The sequence below is a fragment of the Mus pahari genome, chromosome 5, assembly GCF_900095145.1.
Source record: "Mus pahari chromosome 5, PAHARI_EIJ_v1.1, whole genome shotgun sequence".
Classification (NCBI taxonomy): domain Eukaryota; kingdom Metazoa; phylum Chordata; class Mammalia; order Rodentia; family Muridae; genus Mus; species Mus pahari.
Window position 1 is genome coordinate 81662500 of NC_034594.1, and position 23200 is coordinate 81685699.

Genomic DNA, 23200 nt, shown 5'->3' on the forward strand with positions numbered 1-23200 from the left:
TCTATTAGGTTTGCTATGAATGGTATCTTTTATCCTGTTGCATATTCTACTTGATTAGTACCAAATATTACAATATCTGTTTTTTTAATTTCTTTAGATGACAGCCTCAGATGTTGCTGCTCAGATAGTCTCAAACTCATGACCATGAACAATATATTTATGCAGTGTGTTTAAAAATCAAGCAAACTAAATACCTCTTGATAATTTCGTGTGTTTTTTGTTTTGGCTTTTTTTTTTTAATCTTGCTGGGAGTTGTTTGTTTTGAATTTTGGGGATGTTGGTTTTTTAGAGAGAGAGAGAAAACAAGAAGTTGGGTGGGTAAGGAGGTGGGAAGAATCTGGGAGAAGTTCAGAAAAAGTATAGAATATAATAAAAATACAAAGTACAAGAAACAAAAATGTCAATCAAGCAGAACTACATAATGATAATGCGAAAATACCCTTCTAGTTTCTTCGTTTACCAATCCAGAAGAGCCAAACACCTTGACCTGTTTGCTTGAACTCTTCTATTAGCTTTCCCCCCATGCATTCTTAACATTAAGTCATGATTCATCAGCCAACACACTTTCTGTTGACCTGTTGCTGTCTCTACCTCCTCTCCTCAGTCGGGTCAACTCACTACTTTTTTCTATGTTAGCTCTTGTTACTGCCATAATCCACAAGCTACACCTCCATGGTATTCGCTCAGTAGGCAGGATCTCTGTTCTAGTTTATGACTTCAGTAGGACCACCATATATATGTTTCCTCTCCCCTCTGCCTTCCAATTATTGACTGTACTATATCTTGTCAAAGGTAGTAACATTTCCATTCTATTCTGTACATCTAATGAATTCTTCTGTTTTCCCAAAAGATTGCCTCTAAATGCTGAAAATGAATATTAGCATGAGTCTGACTAACATTTAAATGCTGTTCACAAGCTAGCAAAGTTATGTGCTATATTTTCTCATCTATCTCATCAAGTCTTGATCCATGTGGTAATGGAGAATTACTTTCCTCATACACTCCCAGTAACTATTCACAATCATGTCACAGCTAAGGTGTTGTTTTGTCAAGATTTCCTGTACACCATCCTGTTATGAACCTTTCTCACCTTTCTCCTCATTCTACTAATTTAAACTTATGTCTTTGACTACAGCTCTACTCATTCACTATTCTAATTTAGAAGAACTGCCTCCTATCCAGAACCATTCTTCTTCAATTTATCTTTAAAGTTTTAGTTGCATTCTTTTCTCCATTTAAAACATACTTATTAGTTTTATTTGTGTGTGTGTGTGTGTGTGTGTGTGTGTGTGTGTCTGTCTGTCCGTCTGCATGAAAGCCAGAAAAGTGTGTTCAATGTCCTGAAACTGGAGTTACAGGCAGTTGCAAGCTGCCTGATATGGGTCTTGGTACACTCTTTCTCTTATTCATTTTAAAGTGAGAGTTCCTTTTATTAATAGTTATTGAAATATTGCTGAGAATTTTTAACATCTTGAGGTTTCATTCCTTGAACTGTGTTTCAGGAAGAATCAGTTTTGCATTTTATCATCTTGAGTTTTTCTAGCGATACTGAAGGTTTCAAGTAAGTGATTTTTAGCCAGACAGGTTTGGCAATAAGTCTTATTATTTTGCTCTAAGACCTGGTTAGGCCAAGCCTCCACATGACACTAAGTAATGTCTCAAATACAAATAGCAACATTTATGCAGGAGTTGAGCATCAAAGTAATGCTTGTATTAGACATTAAGCCAAGTGGAGGAAAAAGGCAAAAAGTATGCACATGTCCTTGAAGAAGACTTTATTCTTGACCAGCCTTGCCAGAGAGATAGGTCCAACCTTAAGAACCTCCTGCATTGGGATTGGTGCCACCTCACAGTGAGTAGATGTTTTTAGACCAATGAAATAATCAAGTTAATACCCTACAAAATGCCCACTGGTCAGCTTGATGTAACTAATCCCTCATTAAGAATCTTTTCCTTCATTTGACAAAATTCAGCATGTCTTCATGTTAAATTCTTGGAAAGATCAGGAATTCAAGGCCCATACCTAAAGACAGTAAAAAACAATATGCAACAAACCAGTAGCCAACAGCGAACTAAATGGAGAGAAACTTGAAGCAACTCCACTAAAATCAGAGACTGGACAAGGCTGCCCGCTCTCTCCCTCTCTATTCATATAGTACCTGAAGTTCTAGCTAGAGCAATTAGGCAACAAAAAGAGGTCAAAGAGATACAAATTGGAAAGGAAGAAGTCAAAATATCACTATTTTCAGATGATATGACAGTATACTTAAATGACCCCAAAACTCCACTAGAGAATGTCTACAGCTAATAAACAACTCCAGCTAAGTGGCCAGATATAAAATTAAATCAAACAAATCAGTAGCCTTCCTATACTCAAAGGATAAATGGACTGAGAAAGAAATTAGGGAAGCAATATCCTTCACAATTGTCACAAATAATATAAAATATCTTGGTGTGCCTCTAACTAAACAAATGAAAGAGCTGTATGACTAGAACTTCAAGTCTCTGAAGAAAGAAACCGAAGAAGACCTCAGAAGATGGAAATATCTCCCATGCTCATGGATTGGCAGGATTAATACAGTAAAAATGGCCATCTTGCCAAAAGCAATCTACAGATTCAATGCAATCTCCATCAAAATTCCAACTCAATTCTTCATAGGGTTAGAAAGAGTAATTCTCAAATTCATTTGGATCAACAAAAAACCCAGGATAACGAAAATTATTCTCAACAATAAAAGAACCATCCCTAACCTCAAGTTGTATTACAGAGCAATAGTGGTAAAAACTGCATGGTATTGGCACAGTGACAAGCAAGTAGATCAATGGAATAGAACTGAAGACCCAAAAATGAACCCACACACCTATGGTCACTTGATCTTTGACCAAGGAGCTAAAAGCATCCAGTGGAAAAAACACAACATTTTCAACAAATGGTGCTGGCACAACTGGCGGTTATCATGTAGAAGAATGCAAATTGATCCATTCTTACCTCCTTGTACAAAGCTCAAGTCCAAGTGGATCAAGGACTTCCACATAAAATCAGATTCTTCTATTGGATTCCACACTGAATCCAATAGAAGAGAAAGTGGGGGAAAGTCTTGAACACATGGGCACCGGGGAAAAGTTCCTGAACAGAACAGCAATGGCTTATGCTCTAAAATCAACAATAGACGAATGGGACCTCATAAAATTGCAGAGCTTCTGTAATGTAAAGGACACTGTCAATAGGACAAAATGGCAACCAACAGATAGGGAAAAGATCTTTGCCAGTCCCACATCCGAAAGAGGGCTAATATCCAATATACACAAAGAACTCCAGAAGTTAGACTCCAGAGAACCAAATAACCCTATTAAAAAATGGAGAACAGAGTTAAACAGAATTCTTAACCAAGGAAACTAGAATGGCCAGCAAATAACTAAAGAAATGTTCAACATAAAGAAATGTTCAACATTCTTAGTCATCAGTGAAATGCAAATCAAAACAACCCTGAGATTCCACCTTACACCAGTCAGAAAGGCTAAGATCAAAAACTCAGGTGACAACAGATGCTGGTGAGGATGTGGAGAAAGAGGGATACTCCTCCATTGCTGGTGGGTTACAAGCTGGTACAACCACTCTGGAAATCAGTCTGGAGGTTCCTCAGAAAATTGGAATTTTTTCCAAGTGGTATTGAGGACCCAGCAATACCACTCCTGGGCACATACCCAGAAGATGCTCCAACATGTAATAAGGACACATGCTCCACTATGTTCATGGCAGCCATATTTATAATAGCCAGAAGGTGGAAAGAACTCAGTTATCTCTCAACAGAGAAATGGACACAGAAAATGTGGTACATTTATACAATGGAATATTACTCAGCTATTAAAAACGACTTCATGAAATTCTTAGGCAAATGAATGGAACTTGAAAATATCATCCTGAGTGAGGTAACTCAGTCACAAAAGAACATATATGGTATGCACTCACGGATAAGTGGATATTAGACATCCCATATACAGTCACCAAACACGGATGCCAGGAAGTGCTTGCTGATGGGAGCATGATATGGCTGTCTCCTGAGAGGCTCTGCCAGAGCCTGACAAATACAGAGAAGGATGCTTGCAGCCAACCATTGGACTAAGCTCGGGGTCCCCAATGGAGAAGTTGGAGAAGGGACTGGAGGAGCTGAGGGGTTTTGCAGCTCTGTGGAGGGAGCGACAGTGTCAACTGGCCAGACCTCCTGGAGCTCCTGGGAACTGGACCACCAACCAAAGAGTACATATGGAGGACCCAAGGCTCCAGCTACATATGTGGCAGAGGATGGCATCAGTGAGAGGAGAGGCCCATGGGCCTGAGGGTGGTCAATGCCCCAGTGTAGGGGAATGCCAAGGCGGGAAGACAGGAATGGGTGGGTGGGTAGGGGAGCATCCTCATAGAGGCAGGGGGAGGGAGGATGGTACAGGGAGCTTTCGAGGGGGAGACCTGGAAAGGGGAAAACATTTGAAATGTAAATAAAGAAAATATCCAATTAAAAAAAAAGGGGGGGGGGAATCTCTTCCTTGCTGATTCTAGTGTCAAGGGAACAAAAGTAACCAATACAGTGTTCAGTCAATATGTATTTCTTGAAAAAGATACTAAGCACTATACATATGTATACAAAACACTTAAATACATACATGCTGCTATACATATTCACAACCATTGCTAAACTTATGTCATCTGGAAGCCCAGCTTAACCAATTGCTCAATATTCTGGAACAAAGTGACCAGTCTTGACTTCAGACCCACGAGTCTAGAAATATTCACTTGCTGAAAGTATTATCTCTTTAAAAAATAAAATGAAAAACAATCTTCAAGATCCATACACACACACACACACACACACACACACATACACACTATATATATGAACACACATACACACCTATGTGTATGTACATGTACATGCACACATAAAACAAGCATTCTACCATAGTATTCAAACTTTTCTGGTTTATATAATATACTTGTATGTTATAACCTGTGAAAAGTAATTCCAATGAGCTGTTGATGGCGATGATAATGATGATGATGATGACAATTCCAATGAAATCATTCCTAAAACTCCTATAACCTTTTAAAATCAGAAGTAAAATCTTTCTAAATACAACCTTCCAAAAGGCTGATCAAACCTGCTAAGCCCACACATATAGTCAGTCATACACACACACATAGAGCAAAGTCTAGGAATCAGATCTGCCCTTTCCTTACTTATGAAAAATAGATCTTCTCTAAGATTGGAACAAAGAAATCTGTTTCCTATTCATATAGCTCTCATATTTGGGAACCAATATTTCTTCAAATACCACACCTGGCCTTTCCCTGTCACTCTCTACACCTCCCATAGACTTCTACATATTGAACAGTTTCTATCACCATGTTCACAGTGATGGCTCCCAAATCTTCAATACCCATCCAGATCTGATATTGATGCCTCTGTATATAACAAATGAGCTGACATCTTCATATGTAAGGTGAAGTAACCAGGGCGACCATCTTTCTATATAGGCCACTACAGTACCCACACCTCCATTCCTCCTCCAGCCACTCACAATATGCATGGCTTGGCTCATTAGCAAAAGAAACAAAAGATAACTTCTGCTTTACCAACCAGAAACATGACTTAAATTATACATAAATTAATCCCTTTCATTGGCATTAAATTCAAGTGAATTTTTTTCCTTTAAGTTAATAAAAATATTTAAGACTTACTTAAATGGTGTAAACAAAAATGGTAAAGTAGCTTCTTTTTTCTGAGTCATTTTCACCTAGGAACCAAGCATGAAAATACTTATTATATTATAAATGAGAAAAAATAATGAATTTCATTCTGAAATATAAATATCAATTAAAATGCCTCTTTGGGGAGATGATTAACTTTTTTATGGAAATAAATGGAATTCTGTGTTATTATATTATACTGTTTTATAAATATTTAAAGAAAAATTAAATAACCTTTTATTATCTCAGTAAGCTGAAAATTAATTATATCAATTTTGCAAAAATAGCACACTATAATGTAATTACAACAATCCTTCCTCAACTCTGAAAATAAAGGGAGGCACAGTTTCAGTCAGAGAATCATGTCTGTAATGCTGTGTTCTCTAATCTACTTCTTTTGGACACATTCCAATAAATAAGGATTTGGCTTGTAGTCTTTCTAAGCATACATGGCAATTTTATAGTAAGTAATAGTACGCTAAGGCAATTCTGTGCACTCGAACTGACCCCCTAAAGCCTGTTTCAGAAATAAAAACTCTGTGACACTAGGCAAATATTCAAATCCCACCATACTGTTATAGGAAAGTATTCATTAAAATATAAAATTAAGTATTTCACTTAACATATTTAAAAATTATAGTAGAGTTCATTTGTTTAATTTTTCACCTTGAACTGTTCAAGAATCTGTACTGCATTGGTAAACATGCTCTCTGCTTTGAAGAGACCAGTGTTGTTAAGATAACCCACAGGAAGTATTCCCTAAAAAATAAAACATAAGTATTAATAAAGACAATGCTGTTCTGATTTTAAAACAAGCACCTCCCCATAAATCTAGTACTTTGGAGGCCAAGGTGGGGATGGTAAGTTCCTGGCCAGTCTGAGCTACAGAGTAAGAGTCCATTTAAACAGAGAAAACAAAGAGCTAGAGAGAACTCAGCAATTAAGGGCACTGGCTGCTCTTCCAGAGAACCTCAGTTCAATTCCCAGCACCTGCTTGGTGCCTTAGGATCACATTTAAACTCCAGTTTCAGGGGGTTCTGACACCCTCTTCTGGTTTCTTAGAGCATCAGGCACTCATCTGGTACAGACACACATGCCAGCAATAAACTACACATACATAACATTTCAAAAATAAAGAGTGCTTACTGCTCAATGGTTAAAGGAGTTTGTTACTCTTCCATAGGACAAAGGTTTTAGTGTCCAGCATCCCCACTGGGTAGCTTACAAATGCCTGAACAAGTGCACACACATGGCTGATACACATACTCACACACACTCATACACACTCACACTCGCTCACACTCACTCACACACACTCACACATGCACATACACACATTAAAATTAAAAAAATAAACAGAAACAAAACAAAAAGATATACAGATAAATAAATTACTGGATTAAATAGAAATAAAGCAGAAATAATGCATTACATTAAAAAATGAGATAAAGTCAATTAAAATTGACCTCTGACATTACTGCAGTGGTTTGTACCCTAAATGTTCCCAATGAGCACATGTGTAAAGACTTGGTCCCCAGCCTAGTGCTACTAGAAGGTGACAGAAGAGTGAAGAGGTAGGACTTTCTTAATAGAAGTGACAGAAATTTTGGGGGTGGTCATTTGGGTCACTAGGGGTATACTCTATTATAAGACTAGGGCATCTTGGCCTCTTTGTTTCTCTGTCACAAGGCAAGCAGTTTTGGGTTTGGTCTGCTATATACTCTTGCCACAGTGTGTCAATACAGACTGAAACCTTTAATGCTGTGAGCCAAAAATAAGCTCATTTTATTGCTGTTGTTTTTTCATAAGTTGATTGCTAGGAAATTTGTTATAGTGGTGGAAAGCTGACTAATACAACTATGTTGGTCATACTGTTATATGCTCAGTGAATTAAGTGCACTATATAAAAAGAATAATCACTGCAATGGTCACTGCTATAATACTTCTTAAGACAAAAGGACATTAAATAAGACACATATAAGATATTCTATAGACAAGAATAAAATTAACACACATACTTAATGCAGTCAAGATCTTATTACTTAAAGTTTTGAATTATATTCTATTTTAAACATAAGTTTGCCTAGAAAGTACAGCTGGTTGCAGCTTTCACCATTTGAAACCCCCTTTTTTGGTGGTGGTGGTGGTGGTTTTTCAAGACAAGGTTTCTCTGTGTAACAGCTCTGGCTCTCACTTTGTCCTGGAACTCACTTTGTAGACCAGACTGGTCTCAAAGAGATCTGCTTGTCTCTACCTCCAGAGCACTGGGATTAAAGGCTAGCACAACCACCGCCCTGCTTGGACCCACTCTTAGCAACAGTACTACTTCCTGCTGAGGTTTTTCCACTCTGAATAAAGCATGATGGAACTGTAATCTGAGGCCCTGTTCTCCTCTTCAGAAGGGTAGGCAAATACCCAAGCCAGACAATCTGGATTTGGTTCTTGGGAGTCAGAGAACAGCAGCTACAAATATAATTTTGTCCTACCCTAAGGTTGGAGCCTTGAGCAGCACAGCCATGCAAGGCCCTCATGGTTCCTATTGATTTCCAAACATGATTTTCAAGCATCTGTGTGATCCAGCAAACCTTCAAAACGTTTCAATAATTTCTCCTCTAAATGGACACAGATTCTATTGCGTATAATCAAATTTTACACACATGAGCATAAAGACAGAGAGAGAGAGAGGGAGTGAGCGAGAGAGCGAGAGAGAGCGAGAGAGAGAGCGAGAGAGAGAGAGAGAGAGAGAGAAAGGTAGATAGGTAGATAGATATAGATGCGTGTCTGTGTGTCTATGTGTGTGTGTGTCTCACTTGTTATAATAGAAAAAAATCATGTATTTTTTAAAGAAATAAAACATTTAGGGGCTGGAGAGATGGCTGAGGTTAAAAGCACTAGATACTCTTCCAGAGGTCCCAAGTTTAACTCCCAGCAACCATATGATGGTTCATAACCATCTATAATGAGATCTGGTGTCCTCTACTGGCCTGTAAGCATGCATGCAGGTAGAATGCTGGACACATAATAAAACAAATCTTTAAAAAAAAAAGTCCTGCCATAAACATTTAAAGGTAAGCTTTCTTTCATGCTAGATAGCATATATTCAAGTATGAGGTATTAGATATAGATATGTAGGAAGGAACAGTTTTAAATATAACTACAGATTGGACAGAGTCACATAAAAAGTAAATTTTATTTTTATATGGAAAAAATTCCTTACCACCGAATTAAGAGGAAAGGGGACTCCAATAAGGGATGCCATCAGAGGTGCAATATCAGCCTAGAAATAGAAGAGTTCAATTCTAGTAAGTCTGTATGTATAAATGAGAAAACTGCATCCTCTCATACAACTATAGACTATCACCATATTTATTATTATCAAAAACCTTTAAACATTTATATATGTTTTTATATAGCAGTGTCTTTAAATGCCATTTGCTAGAAATTCATGATCTTCAGAAAAACTAACTTTGAAAAGAAACCATGAAAGGTCATCAATACAAAACAAACTAAAACAAAAATTACTTGCCTTATTAGCTGAGAACCTGAGTGTTTTGTACAAAGATTTCAGTATTGTGTAAAAGAATACTTTGGTGGTTATACAAGAAATAGGGTAGATTTTATCTGGATATATGTGCACAAGCACTAAAGAAAGCCCATCAGAAGGAAGTCTGGCCAACCACTGGAGAGGACAGCCCAAATGCCACTATGGGTATTTCTTTTTCAATTCCGCCTTTGAGAAGAGCTCTTTATGTTTCTGTTGTTATTTTCTGTCTCACTACCCACTCCTCAGCATACTGCAATCTACTTTGACCTATTATCATCCAGAGGCTAATCTCCAAAGTGAGCTAACAACTTCAATTTTTCTAAATTTAATTGGCTGTGTTTATATTAGTCCTCAAACTATGCCAAGTAGTAAAATACTTAGAAGTTGGATGAGACAGCTTCGAATCCTGGCTTGGCAGCACTGAAAACCTCAGCATGCTTTTAGACTTCCCCATCAGTTAAATATGTCTCTCCCTTACATAGTGATGGCAGAATTGAATGAGATAAACTTACAGTATACCTAGCACATAATGACCTGCAATGAAGGGCCGGTACAATGGTTGCTCTTTCCAGGCCCCTCTCAGTGACCCTGAGATAAATTCTCTCTGGACCTCATTAATGGCTGCTTTTGAGTTCCCTTTGTATCACTGGTGCTCCTTTTAAAGAAGCCCTCTGTTCCTCACTTAATGTAAGGTTTGCTATCAGATTCATGCTAGTCCCAGAAAACCAGTGCTATTCAAAGTCCTCCTTACATCTCTTCTCTCTCACTCATCTCATCTATTCATCCTAAAGCCTGAGGACTCTTACACACACACACACACACACACACACACACACACACACACACACTTCAAGAGCTTCCTCGAGCTTTTGGAATTAAGTCCCCAAGGGATCAGGCCCTAACAGACCTGTCCATAACTGTTTCTGCCTGACATCCTACAGTCCCTGTGATCTGAGCACAAGTCACTTCTAACACCATTCAATACATGAAGCGCCTTCTATGCAGAGCTCTGTGCTCATGCCGCTCTTCTCCGTGGAAAATCCTGCTGCTTCCTGGCCTTATTACTCTTGCTTATTTAATCTCAGCTCAATCCTAAACTTCCCAGGAACTCTTTGCTAAGCAGAGTTTTCCAGATATATACATCCCATGCTCTTGTGGCTATAGGCGTCTCCTACAGTATTTACAGTTCTAGTTTCACAATTGGTTATACAATGTTTTGGCAATGCCAGTTTTCACCTCTAGAGCAGAAGTATCCCAGGTCACAGCTTGTGTTTGCTTTTACTCACAATTACCCCACTTTCCACATGGCATAAGCAGGCATAAGAGTGTTGGTTGAAGGACTGAATATAAAGATTCTCATCTAACACAGTTGTATGCCACAAATATTAACCAATAAATAGGAACTTTGGAAAACAAACTTTACATTCAGTTTTTGACTAAGATTTACTTTTGTTACAAATAAAAAATGTTTTTGTATGATGGTCTTCAAATCATTTCTAGCCCTTAGATTGATTTTTAAATTATAAATTAGTGAATTAATATATAAAATAATTATAATGTATAATATGTATAATTAGTGAATATAAAACATATATATATATATGATATATATTCATTTTCTTCAGTATCATGCATTGATCCTAAGAGGAGAAAAAAACCTATTTTTATTATGCTCCTAGAAACAAATTTTCAAAGGGTAGAGAAGAAACTGAATCCCTAAACCATGGCTTACTGTCCTTAATAAAAGGACCTTGTAAGTGACCTAGAAGACAAGCTATCTGTCATTTTCATATCCAGGTGATGGTGAACCTTCTACAAACAGTGAAGATAGCCACTTAAAGTAGCATATATTTAACAACCCTGCACTTAGCATTTACATGTAATATTGTCTAGCTTTTTTGTTCCAAGACAGGTTTTATTTGTGTAGCTTTGACTGTTCTGGAATTAGCTCTGTAGATCAGGCTAGCTTCAAATTCAAAGAGATCTGCCTACCTCTGCCCTCTGAGTACTGGGATTAAAGGTATGAGTCACCACTGCCCAGTCTTACTTTCTTAAGTTACATACATACTCTCCTCTTAACACTTTTGTTTTAGCTACTCTGTAGCTAAGTAATCTAAACTCTTGTCACACTTTTTCAATTGCATTATTAAGGATGATTATTAGGTTAAAATACAGTGAAAAGTGAATTATCTATTAACAAGACAAACAGTAACTGAGAGCAAGGAAAGAAACTCCTAAGAGGAATTTTAATGTACTTCTGTTTAATATAAGCAATGCAACTGTACTGGCTGGTTTTGTGTGTCAACTTGCCACAGGCTGAAGTTATCATAGAGAAAGGAGCTTCAGTTGGGGAAATGCCTCCATGAGATCCAGCTGCGGGGCATTTTTCCCATTATTGATCAAGGAGGGAGGACCCCTTGAGGGTGGTACTATCTCTAGGCTGGTAGTCTTAGGTTCTATAAGAAAGCAAGCTGAGCAAGCCAGGGGAAGCAAGCCAGTGAGAAATATCCCTCCATGGCCTCTGCATCAGCTCCTGCTTCCTGGCCTTCTTGAGTTCCAGTCCTGACTTCCTACAGTGATGAAGAACAATGTGGAAGTGTAAGCTGAATACACCCTTTCCTCCCCAACTTGCATCTTGGTCATGATGTTTGTGCAGGAATAGAAAACCTGACTGAGACAGCAACCATTACAAGAAGACAAATTTAATAAGATTGAAAGTTTAGACTTAATAGAACAACTCCTGACTAGTACGTGGAAAGAGCCTTTCAGGTGGAAGGTTTGGGGTACACACTTGTGTTTGGCAGAATGCATGCATGCATAGATCAGAGGATGATGTTGGGGTGGGGGTCTTCTATTGTTCTCTACCTTATATTTTGAGACAGAGTCACTCACTTAACTAGAGACTTAGTCTGCTAAGCAGGCTGACAGCTCAGCAAGCTCCTGGAACCTATAGATCTCCGCCTTCCAGCACTAAGGTTAGAGGCACATGAAGCCACGCAGAGACTTTATTGGGTGCTAGGGATTTGTAGTCAGGTCTTTTTTTATACTAAGAATGCTTGAGTACTGGAGCCCCCAGGAAGGGGGCTTTAGTTTCAATTGGAGGTTTAAAAAATTGTTTATTTCTTATTGTGCAGAAGATGGAGGATGGGAAAGGAGCACGCATGCCACAGCATGCATGTGGAGATCAGAGGACAGCATGCATGCCACAGCATGCATGTGGAGATCAGAGGACTCTTTCATTTCTGCAAACTTTGGGACTCTGGGGGATTGAACTCAGTCAAGCTTATGTGGCAAGCACTTTACCCACTTGACCATCTCAACAACCCACCTGGTACTTGTTGTTGTTATTTGTTTTAATTGGCACAAGATTAGTTAGGCCAAAGCACTTGAATTAGAAGTAGTCTCCATAAAAGGAATGTTTGAAAATATTTTGCTACTTTTATTATTATTATTAATAATAATAATAAAATATTTTTGTATTATTATTACTATTATTTTATTATTACTATTATATTATTATTATCACTGCCAATTTTTCTCTAAATTTCTTACAGAAAATAACATAATTAAATTTAAAAGGATACCTGATTGACATCTCGCCTTTTCCAGTTTTCCAATCTCCATTCTGAATGAGAGAGACATAAATAAGATGTTAAAATTTTTGACAAGAACAAACTGTCTTATTTTCAGGAGTGCTGGACACTCCATGTATTGGAAATCTCTCTCTCAACCAAACATATAAAAACAGGAGAGATGTTAAAATAGCAAATGGAATAAAAATAACTCTTTAGTGTTTTCTGTGCTTTATAAGCTTTTAACATGTTCAGGAGACATAATGCCCAAAACATCCAAGGAAACAAAAAGGGAAATACAAGCCTAATGGCAACTGTCAGCAAGGCTACTATTCACTGCAGTATCAGCCACTGAGGTGACACACAGCACAACAGCCAACACACCCCCCCCCCTTTCTCTGGGTGGACAGCTGTTAGCAAAATAGTTACATCTATAGCTGTGAGGCTCCTAGGATTACTAACACAACATTTTAAAAGCAGTATATGAAATTACTATTAACATTCCTTCATGGGGCAGTTCTATTCCTATCTTTTTGAGAAACCTCACCCTGATTTCCAGAGTGGTTGTACAAGTTTGCCCACCAGCAGGGAATAAGTAGCATAAGCTACTTACTGCATAAGTGAATAACCAGCTGTGAGTCTTTCCTTTCCCCATATCCTCCATCAGCATTTGTTGTCATTTGTGGTTTTGGGCTTAATACTTCTGACTAAGCTAAGGTGCTAAGTAACGTTGATTTGCATTTCCCTAATGGCTAAATATTTGAATATTAAAAAAATAATTATTTCTCAGCTGTTTGTATTTCATTTTTTGAGAACTTTCTGTTCTATGTCCCAATCTTTGTTTTTGTTGTTCTTTAGTTTTTGAGGTCTTTACAAAATCTAGTTACTAACTCCCTGTCAGATATGTATTTGGTAAAGATTTTTTTCCATTCTGTAAGCTGCTTCTTTATCCAAATGATGGTGACCTTTACTGTACAGATGTTTTTATGTTTTTATTTTCATGTGGTCCCATTTATCAGTTGTTGGTCTTAATACTTCCATTGCTGGATTCTTGTTCAGAAATTCCTATCCTGTGCCTGTAGTTCAAACATATTTCCTACTGTCTATTAGATTCAGGGTATCAGATCTTATGTCGAAGTCTTTCCCATGCTGCTTTTAGTCATGAGGTTTATCACATCAATTCAAAGTAACTAATACAACACTTACTCACAACAAATAAATTTTGTTTATAGTAGTTTTGATCTACTAGGCAAGAGTTTCCATGGCATGAATAGTGCAAACATATATCTGCTCTACAGGCCATTGTGGCACAATGTCATCCTCTACAAAGCTCATGATCAAGAATGGCTCTATTGAGTTTTAAAAATCCAAACAAACAAACAAACATTATGCTTTAAACAAGCCTACAATAAGCTTATGATTTTGTATTGAGCAGCATTTGTAACAATTCTGAGCTACATGTGGACCATGAGCTGGACACCCCTATGCTAGTACTAAGATCTGTGGAAACAACTATCCCAAAGATAGCATAATAGATTTAAATAACAAACAAAAAAATCTGTCTTTAAGTTCTATTCATTTGTGCCTAAATAAGTCTGGAAGAATCATAACAGCTTAGTACTGCTGTATTCTAGCCCTTTGTCAAATACTTCCTCTGTAGGCCTGTGGCCTGGTCTAGTATTCTCTGCCAGAGCTGACAATATATAAACAGCATAATGAAAAATGCACCATGACTTACATGAAGCCACACTGTTCTGTCCAAACAGAAATAACTTAGCATTAATCTAGCTTTTTATATGAGATATACATTTTAGATATTGCAATATTGTGGGGTTTTTTTTTGCTTAAGTTGGAAAATTGTAATCAATTTAATAATTTACTTCTAAAAAACTGTCCATTATTTATTCTTACTTATACTCAAATTCTTTAACATAATTTAATAAAAATGAGATTAAAATTTCCAGTTCTTAGACATTCAGGAAGGCCAAAATACTTGCTATCAGTGCTATATAGGGATATGTTTAACATGTTTAACAAATGGTTCTGGGAAGGGGAAGGGGAGAGAGAAAAAGCTAACTAACTCCTTGATTTGGAGAATTTACATATAACAATAATAATGTCACAAGAATTAAAATAAGAAATTTAAAACAATCTGAAGTGATTTGAAAAGAAACTGACTGAAAAAGTACACTTAGTTTACTTTTAGTTTTATTTTATTAGATACATAGGCATTTAAGGCAAAAAAACAAAAAAACAAATGTTTGTACCTTTTAAAAACTCATCATCATATTGCTGAGCTGATACATTTTGAGGAAATTTGATTCCAGCTCCCCAAGTAACGAAAGGAGTTAAAGTCTCTGAAGGATGACCAGCCCCATGGGAACCTATGGCAAAGACATCAAGTCATAAGATTGAGTATATAACCACTGAGAATGGCAAAATAATCTCTAAATGCTGTGGTATTAAGAATGGATCCATGTATAGGCTAGGAAAGTCATAGGCCCAGACATGGAGACTACTGCTATTTTGCTAAATAGATATAACGTGACTTCAATTATCTTCTCAATAACCATGCTGATATCAATGGATTACTGTTTTGTCAGCTTTAGCCAAAGGAACTGCTTCTTACAGTGAGAGCAGTAACTGCAGTGATACACAACTGATCAAGTGGCAACGGCAGGTGGCTATTAAATGTTCATCCATTAAGGGGACATCTATATCCCTTGTATGCACGCATGCACACACACATACCCTGAGGCCCAGAGATCATCACAGAAGGGGTCAGGGCAGACAGAGGCAGAAAGAGCAAGGAAGAAATTATTCAGGGGAATCATCTCCCAGTTGGGATCAAGTGGTACGAACAGGACAGCAAGGTGTACAGATTCACCATGGTTTGAAAACAAAATGTTTCCCATGGGTTCACATATTAAATACTTGTGCTCAGCTAGTACTGATACTTTGAGAGGCTGTAGGGACATGGGATATTGCTAGCTAGAGTAATGAGTCACCAGAGGTATGCCTTCAAGCATAATAACCTACCCTCATCCCTGTTTCTCCATCTTTGTTTCCTATCTGCTACAAGGTAAAAAAATCTCCTCTGCCAAATACCCAGCAACACAGAGTTCTGCCCCAACCAACCAACCACCACAAATCCTCTAAAACAGTAAGCCAAAGCAAATGTTTCCTTTTTAGTTTCTCTCCTGTATTTTGGTCACAGCTATATGCACAATTAACTGACAACAGAATCCTTTTGTTCCAGCTTCTCTATAAATGGGACAGCTAAAAGCAGTCCTTTTAAGATGGAATCCAGCTCACTAGAATTTTCTCTTATGATTCAAGAGGTCAAACCTCATCTTTATGTCCTACCATCTCTAAGCACAAGCTCCATTTGCCTTGGAAGCCTCACTGGGAGCAGAGTTACGCTGTCTGAGGCAGTCTCACACCTACGCCTTCACTAGCATCACTCACTTTGCCTACACAGGCAAACTCCAGCTACAATTTCTTTTCTAATAAAAAAAGTATGAAGAAATTTAAAAATATGTGTTTTTTTCTACTTTCTCATTTGTAAATGAGAAAATGTTCATTTTACAATTAGAAAAAAACTTTTCATAGAAGGCCAGACATTTTAAACATACAATTATGCTGACATCTGATTTTCTGAACATAATATTTAGAAGCTACATCTGGCACTACTTTTATTAAGGTAGTACTGTAAGACTAACCCCAGTCTGTCATTCCATGGTCAGAGGTAAAGATAAATGCTGTTTTCCCATCATCTCCATAAAAATGCTTGAAAATTGATACAATTTCCTTCACTCCATCATCAACTTTTTTAATATTGTCCTTATATTCCCTGTTTACAAAAAAAAATGAAAGAACAAGTTAAATTAATGTAGAGAAATAAAATTTATTCAACTGAAACTCATTACATTTAAAGTAAAAAACTGAAAAAATGCTTTCAGATTTAATCTTTACTACTTTAAATCAGAGCCCCTTATAAGACTAACTTTTTGTTTAATAAATTTTAAAAATCGGAAATAGTTTTCATAGACATTTTAAAAGAAAAGTATTGATTACTAAATATATTAAATGAATACTTTTAAAATTCTAAACAGGATAATAAAGACTTTCAAGTTTGTGCATCTAATAAACTACATTGCTCTGGTGAATAATGACCTTAATAGGAAAGTCATTATTTAAAGTACAGCATTTTTCCACACTATAAAGTACTTGTGATTTATATCTATTACACTGTTGAGAACAAACTGAACTCAAGCTTCCCATATAGTTAAACACAGTCATCTGAATATGAATATATTCCACTAATGAAAATACTGCATTATGTTAAACTAGGAGAATATGAGACATTTATGCTTATAATTAAACCAGCAGACACTAGAGTTAATATAAAACCAACTCAAAATAAAGAATAAAAGTTCAAATGATTTCCTCTTTCTTATGGTCGGCAAAACTAAGACTACCACTGAAGAATTAATAAACAGCACTTTATGCAATTGTTTGCTGGATACAATGCTGTTAAATAAACACCCAAAGGCATTACATCTGTAATAAAATCCATACCATAAACAACATACCATAAACAAACATACCATGTATGTGCTTTTGAGATTTACTGGAAACACTCATAAAATGTGGGTTCTTTAGATACTTTTCTCTGCCTTGATAAATGAATACAGACTATATGCAAACTCTATTTTGCTTATTTTAATGTGCAGCATAGCCAAAGCACAGATCATTTTAACCAGTATAAAATTACACATCATATAACCAAAAACATTATAGAGGATAGTAGTTACATAAAGTACTAGTTTTGTTGTCATAATTATGAAGAAAATTCCAAACTATATCAACATTTTAAACAAAATAGCTATTCCCCACAAGATTAAACAGAACATAGGATTGTGATTACCTTGATGATGGTCGATGAGCATGTCCATTTGTATCTATTCCCAATAAATGTAAGAAAAAAACTACTTTTTCTTCGTTTACTTTTGAGAACAAAGATTGGTTGTTTCTTGCAGCATCAAAGAAGTCCTACATGTAACAAATCAGGTGAAAACTAATTTATTTTATTTAAATTTATAAATAATTGTAACTTTTAAAAAAAGATTTATTTATTTTATGTATGAGAGTACATTGTCTATCCTTTCAGACACACCAGAAGAAGGCACTGCATCCCATTACAGATGGTTGTGAGCCACCATGTGGTTGCTGGGAATTGAACTCAGGACCCCTAGAAGAGCAGTCAGTGCTTTTAACCACTAAGCCATCTCTCTACCCTCAAATAACTATAACTTAAATAATCATATTGTGTTTCATTTTGTCCTCAAAATATACCAACATAAACTCTTTATCAATTCAGATAATTTTGTCCAAATGATCATTCAGCTATTGTTACTATTTTTATAAAGGAGCTTAATTTCATACCTTTGTTACTACAGAACTATTATAATTTTTAAAAATTGAATATTTTGCTAAGTGGCAAATGTTAAATAGTAGTGGTGGAAACAGTTCAAGAACATTTATTATATTTAAATATACTTGGAAATGGATCATTTTTCATTGTCTTGTTCCACTGAAATTTTGGTCAAATTATGACATATCATTTAGATTATGAGAATTCCTAACTACTGCTACAGGTTCATGAGTAGGACCTGTTCTTGGTGTCCTGTGCTTGAGAAACATCACTTAACAAAATATAGTTCAGAAATTATTAAATTAATGCCACAATTATAAACTGGATTCATAAACCCTTCTGACATAAATAATTTTGAGCATGTATGCATGTACCCATGAAGAGTGCTTTAAAACTATTTTAAATGAACCAATTATGTTAACAGGTATCATTTATTTTTTATATAACTGTATAAAGATTTAGAATATGCTAACTTTCAACAAGATGAGTATTTTTTTTTTCCATGACTAAGAAAACTTTAAGCATGCATACAAGATTTGGGAAGCTATAAAACACTAACCAGGTAGAGGTCAACCTGTCTCTTGACAGTTGTCCCTTTGACAGCGGTTTTAAAGTTCTGTTACTTAAAGAAGCTCTCAGGCAATTATCCTGCCCACAACTCCTCCTGCTTTCCCAGAAGTGACAACACTTGTACCAGGGCACCATGTGAGAGGCCATCCCATTCCCTATGCCTGCCACCTCCCCTTAAAGCCACACCCAACAGTTATCAACTGTACCCTATACCTTGCACCCCATCTTCTAGTCATAATTTCTCCTGCTTTCCCAGAGGCCACATCAGCACCAGGGACACCAGGCCACACTGGCACTAGGGACCCAAAGAAAAATTTGGCTTGCAAAACCACAGCAGTGACAATGGCCACAAAACTCCCATCTGAGACACCAGCATTAATCTGAAAACAGGCTGGTCAAGAGAACCCTAGGTTACTCAGGCAGAAAGACTGAGAAGAAATAGAAAGCAAAGGAAAACAATCTAAAACACCCATCTAACAAAGATAAACTTAGAAATCAGCACCTAAACTTCCAATAACAACCCACAAACTCAGATGACTAGAGGCCAGCTTAAGAGCAAGATCAACAACACCCAGGGCAATACGGCACCACTAGAGCACAGATAGCCTGCAAGGCATGGGTCTTCCACCATAGCTTCCACCAAGTGCATGCAGACACCTGAGGAGGATATCAGATTCTTGGAACTGAAGTAATAGGTAGTTGTAAGCTGCCGAGACTTAGTTCTAGGGATCGAACCCGAGCGCTGCAGTAGGTGCTCTTAGCTGCTGAGCCATCTTCCCAGCTGCTAATTGTTCTTTAAAATCTAATTTCTTAGTTATTATGAAAGTATTATTCTGAAACAACATTTTCAAGATGTTCTACCTTTCACATGGCCCACCACTAGTAGACAAAAGCTCCAAAGGTCAACAAAAGATCAAGAATCACCTACAGTGATTCACCAAACTAGAAATGGTTAGCAGGCTTTTGTGGCTCCTAACCTCGGGTTCATTTTACCTTAAGAAACACAAATTTTTAGAGGGTTATTTAGAAAAAGAATTTTAAAAACTTTTATTAGCCACTCTAGTACATGTAGTTTCTTTTAAAAAATAACAAGATACAACATTGAATGCATATAGGCAAGCTAAACCTGACATAAATTCACTCAGAAATAAATTTTCAGGACTGTAAATAAGAATGTATTTAGTTATAAGGCACTGCATAGCAAATACCTCCCCAGGCGTAGTGTACTCCCATGTAAAACAGGACATGGACACTGAAGCAAGAAGGCCTAGAACAATGGACAGCCTGGGGTATATAATAAGACTCTTTTTCAGAACAAAGCAAAACAACATGCACCTTAACTTTATCAAAAACCCAGGTATCCAGTTTTGTGGCATCGTGGGCACCAAAATCTTCTCTTTGAGCATCGTAACTATATGTATAGACATGGTCACCACTAGCACCTGAAAAGGAAATTTGAGAAAAATAAAAATTTTAGGAAACAACAATGAAATTTTCAGCTATCATAAAACATGAAATAATCATTTATCTTATTTTTGTTGTTGTTTTGAGATCAACTTGGTATACTGTCCATGCTGTTCTTGAACTCGTATCTTCAAATTACCTTTCCTTTTAAGCTTCCTGAGTTCTAAGATTACAATCATGCCCCCATCATACCTGGCTCTACATCAAGAATTTTATAACTAGCCAGAATTAATACAACATGCTTATGACAAGAGTGGAAACATAGAGAAAATAATTAAATTTTATTTTATGTGTCATGAGTCATGCTATATACGTCAACATATCCTTTTTGTTCTCAAAATAACATATTTAACTTACCAAAGTCAAAATTCTAATATGCAATAAAATAAAAATAAGTTCTGAAGTTTGTTTCCATTTAAACATGTATATCTTAAGAGGATATAATATAAAATGGATGAAGATGGTTAACATAATCCTTCCTAGAGCAAATTCTGAAACACTTCATGTGTCTTAAAATTTTAAGTATTATCTCAACTTAAGGAAATTAACAGCCTGGAATTGTATTGTGTGCCTGTAATACAAGCATTAGGGCAGTGGAGACAAGAATAATTTCAAGGTTGATGGCAGCCAGACCGTGTCTCAAAAGCAAGGATGGGGGAAGGAAGTCAAATGCTGCTTATTACCAAATAAAGAGGTGGACAAATATGTCAACCTTATAAAACACATATTAAGAATCTATAATCAATTTCTGGGATATGGATATGCTTTTATATAGGTCATGAGAACGATACATCATATAGTGATGACTGTCTACAATACCCACTCAGTTCTAGTGATCCTGTGACTCTGCTCAACCGTTCTACTTCCCACATCCCAAATGTAGACATAGGAACACTCCTACTGGTTTGTGTCTTATCAACTATGACCAGAAGTAGGAAGACTGATTTGGTAAGCCACAGTCACTTAATCAGTCCTCACTGCTTCCTAAAGAATGAAATATATAAATAGTAAATGGGATTTGTCCAGTGAAATACCAGTCCATGAACAGCATAAGTACAATTCTGAACACATATTTTGATTTCTGAAGACAAAAATTTTCTTTAGTAGTTTCACTTATATCTATGTGTACTGACTGATTTTGTGTGTCAACTTGACACAATCTAGAGTCATCAGAGAGGAAGGAGCCTCAATTGAGGAAATGCCTCCATGAGATACAGCTGTAAGGCATTTTTTCAAACAGTGATCAACTTAGGAGGGCCCAGCCCATTTTGGATGGTACCATCCCTGGATTGTTGCTCATAAGTTCTGTAAGAAAGCAGACTAAGTCATAAGCAAGCAAGCCAGTAAGCAGCACTCCTCCATGGCCTCTACATGAGCTCCTGCCTACAAGTTTTAGCCCTGAGTTCCTGTCCAGACTTCCGTCCTCCAAAAATAGATTGTCTTAGTCAGGGCTTCTATTCCTGCACAAACATCATGACCAAGAAGCAAATTGGGGAGGAAAGGGTTTATTGAGCTTACATTTCCACATTGCTGTTCATCACTGGAAGAAGTCAGGACTGGAACTCAAGCGGGTCAGGGAACAGGAGCTGATGCAGAGGCCATGGAGGGATGTTCTTCACTGGCTTGCTTCCCCTGGCTTGCTCAGCCTGCTCTCTTATAGAGCCAAGACTACCAACCCAGAGATGGCACCACCCACAAGGGGACCTCCCCCTTGATCACTAATTGAGAAAATGCCTTACAGCTGGATCTTATGGAAGCATTTCCCCAACTGAAGCTCCTTTCTCTGTGATAACTCCAGCCTGTGTCATGTTGACACAAAATTAGGCAGTACATAGATTATGATCTGGAAGTATAAGCTAAATAAATCCTTTCCTCCCCAATGTGCTTTCTGGTCATGGTGTTTTATTGTAACAATAGGAACTCTAAGACACTACACTATGTATAATATTATAAAATCCTCCCATTAAATGAAGTGACCAGTCTTTGTTCCCAGTTAAAATCATTCAGGGACAAGAATTACAACTGGCTGACTTTTTAAAATAAATGAATTTTCTAGTAAAGAGATACCCTGTTACTTGTAGATTTATGCATATAAACAAATTCAACAAATCAACAAATCGAAATTCCAATGCAGTGAATTGTATGTGGTATTTCAATATATTAACTGACACATTAGTATGATATACATTAAATGACAAAGTTTTGCCACAGTAAATAGATTAGTCATTTTTTTCATAGATGTTTAAATATATAAAAACTTATGTGACTATCTATTGGCTTTTTTATCAAATTATTTAAATATTAAGAACCAGACACCAACACTATCTCCATAAAGAGAACACTCACTTTGATAGTCAAATGAATCATTTAATTCTAAAAATAAGCTTATAAGGTGTAATAACTATTACAACACATTTTATATAAAGGAAAACCAGAGCTCAAGTTTACAAGGCTGTTATATGATAGGATTATATATCATCCCATTAAATTAAAAATACTAACAGTAGCCAGGTGTGGTAGTGCAGGCCTTTAAGTCCAGCACTCGGTAGGCAGAGGCAGGCGGATTTCTGAGTTTGAGACCAGCCTGGTCTACAAAGTGAGTTCCAGGACAGCCAGGGTTATACAGAGAAACACTGTCTCGAAAAACAAAACAACAACAATAACAAAAAACTAACAGTGTTACATAGCAATATTTAAAATACAACAAAGGAGAAACCCTGTTTGTGAAACTGATAATCAAGTCCACTGTAGAAAACATTTCTGTTTTCAGAGTTCATTTATTAATCTCTAGAAACAAATAAATACAACATAAAAAGATAGAATATATGCCAGCAAGATGGCTAAGCAGGTAGAGGCACTTGCTACCAAGT

General features: G+C 36.7%; 1 protein-coding gene across 3 annotated transcripts in view; it reads right to left on the reverse strand.

Annotated features, from left to right (window-relative positions):
• Positions 1-23200, reverse strand: part of Pign (phosphatidylinositol glycan anchor biosynthesis class N) — a 126016-nt gene that overhangs the window by 94840 nt on the left and 7976 nt on the right. For all 3 annotated transcript variants that reach the window (XM_029538980.1, XM_029538979.1, XM_021197588.2), the window contains 8 exons: positions 20202-20308; positions 17790-17914; positions 16582-16712; positions 15127-15243; positions 12872-12912; positions 8961-9020; positions 6410-6502; positions 5735-5790 (listed from right to left, as the gene is read on the reverse strand). In XM_029538980.1, the coding sequence (XP_029394840.1) occupies positions 5735-5790; positions 6410-6502; positions 8961-9020; positions 12872-12912; positions 15127-15243; positions 16582-16712; positions 17790-17914; positions 20202-20308 (730 nt within the window). The remainder of the gene's footprint in view (positions 1-5734; positions 5791-6409; positions 6503-8960; positions 9021-12871; positions 12913-15126; positions 15244-16581; positions 16713-17789; positions 17915-20201; positions 20309-23200) is intronic.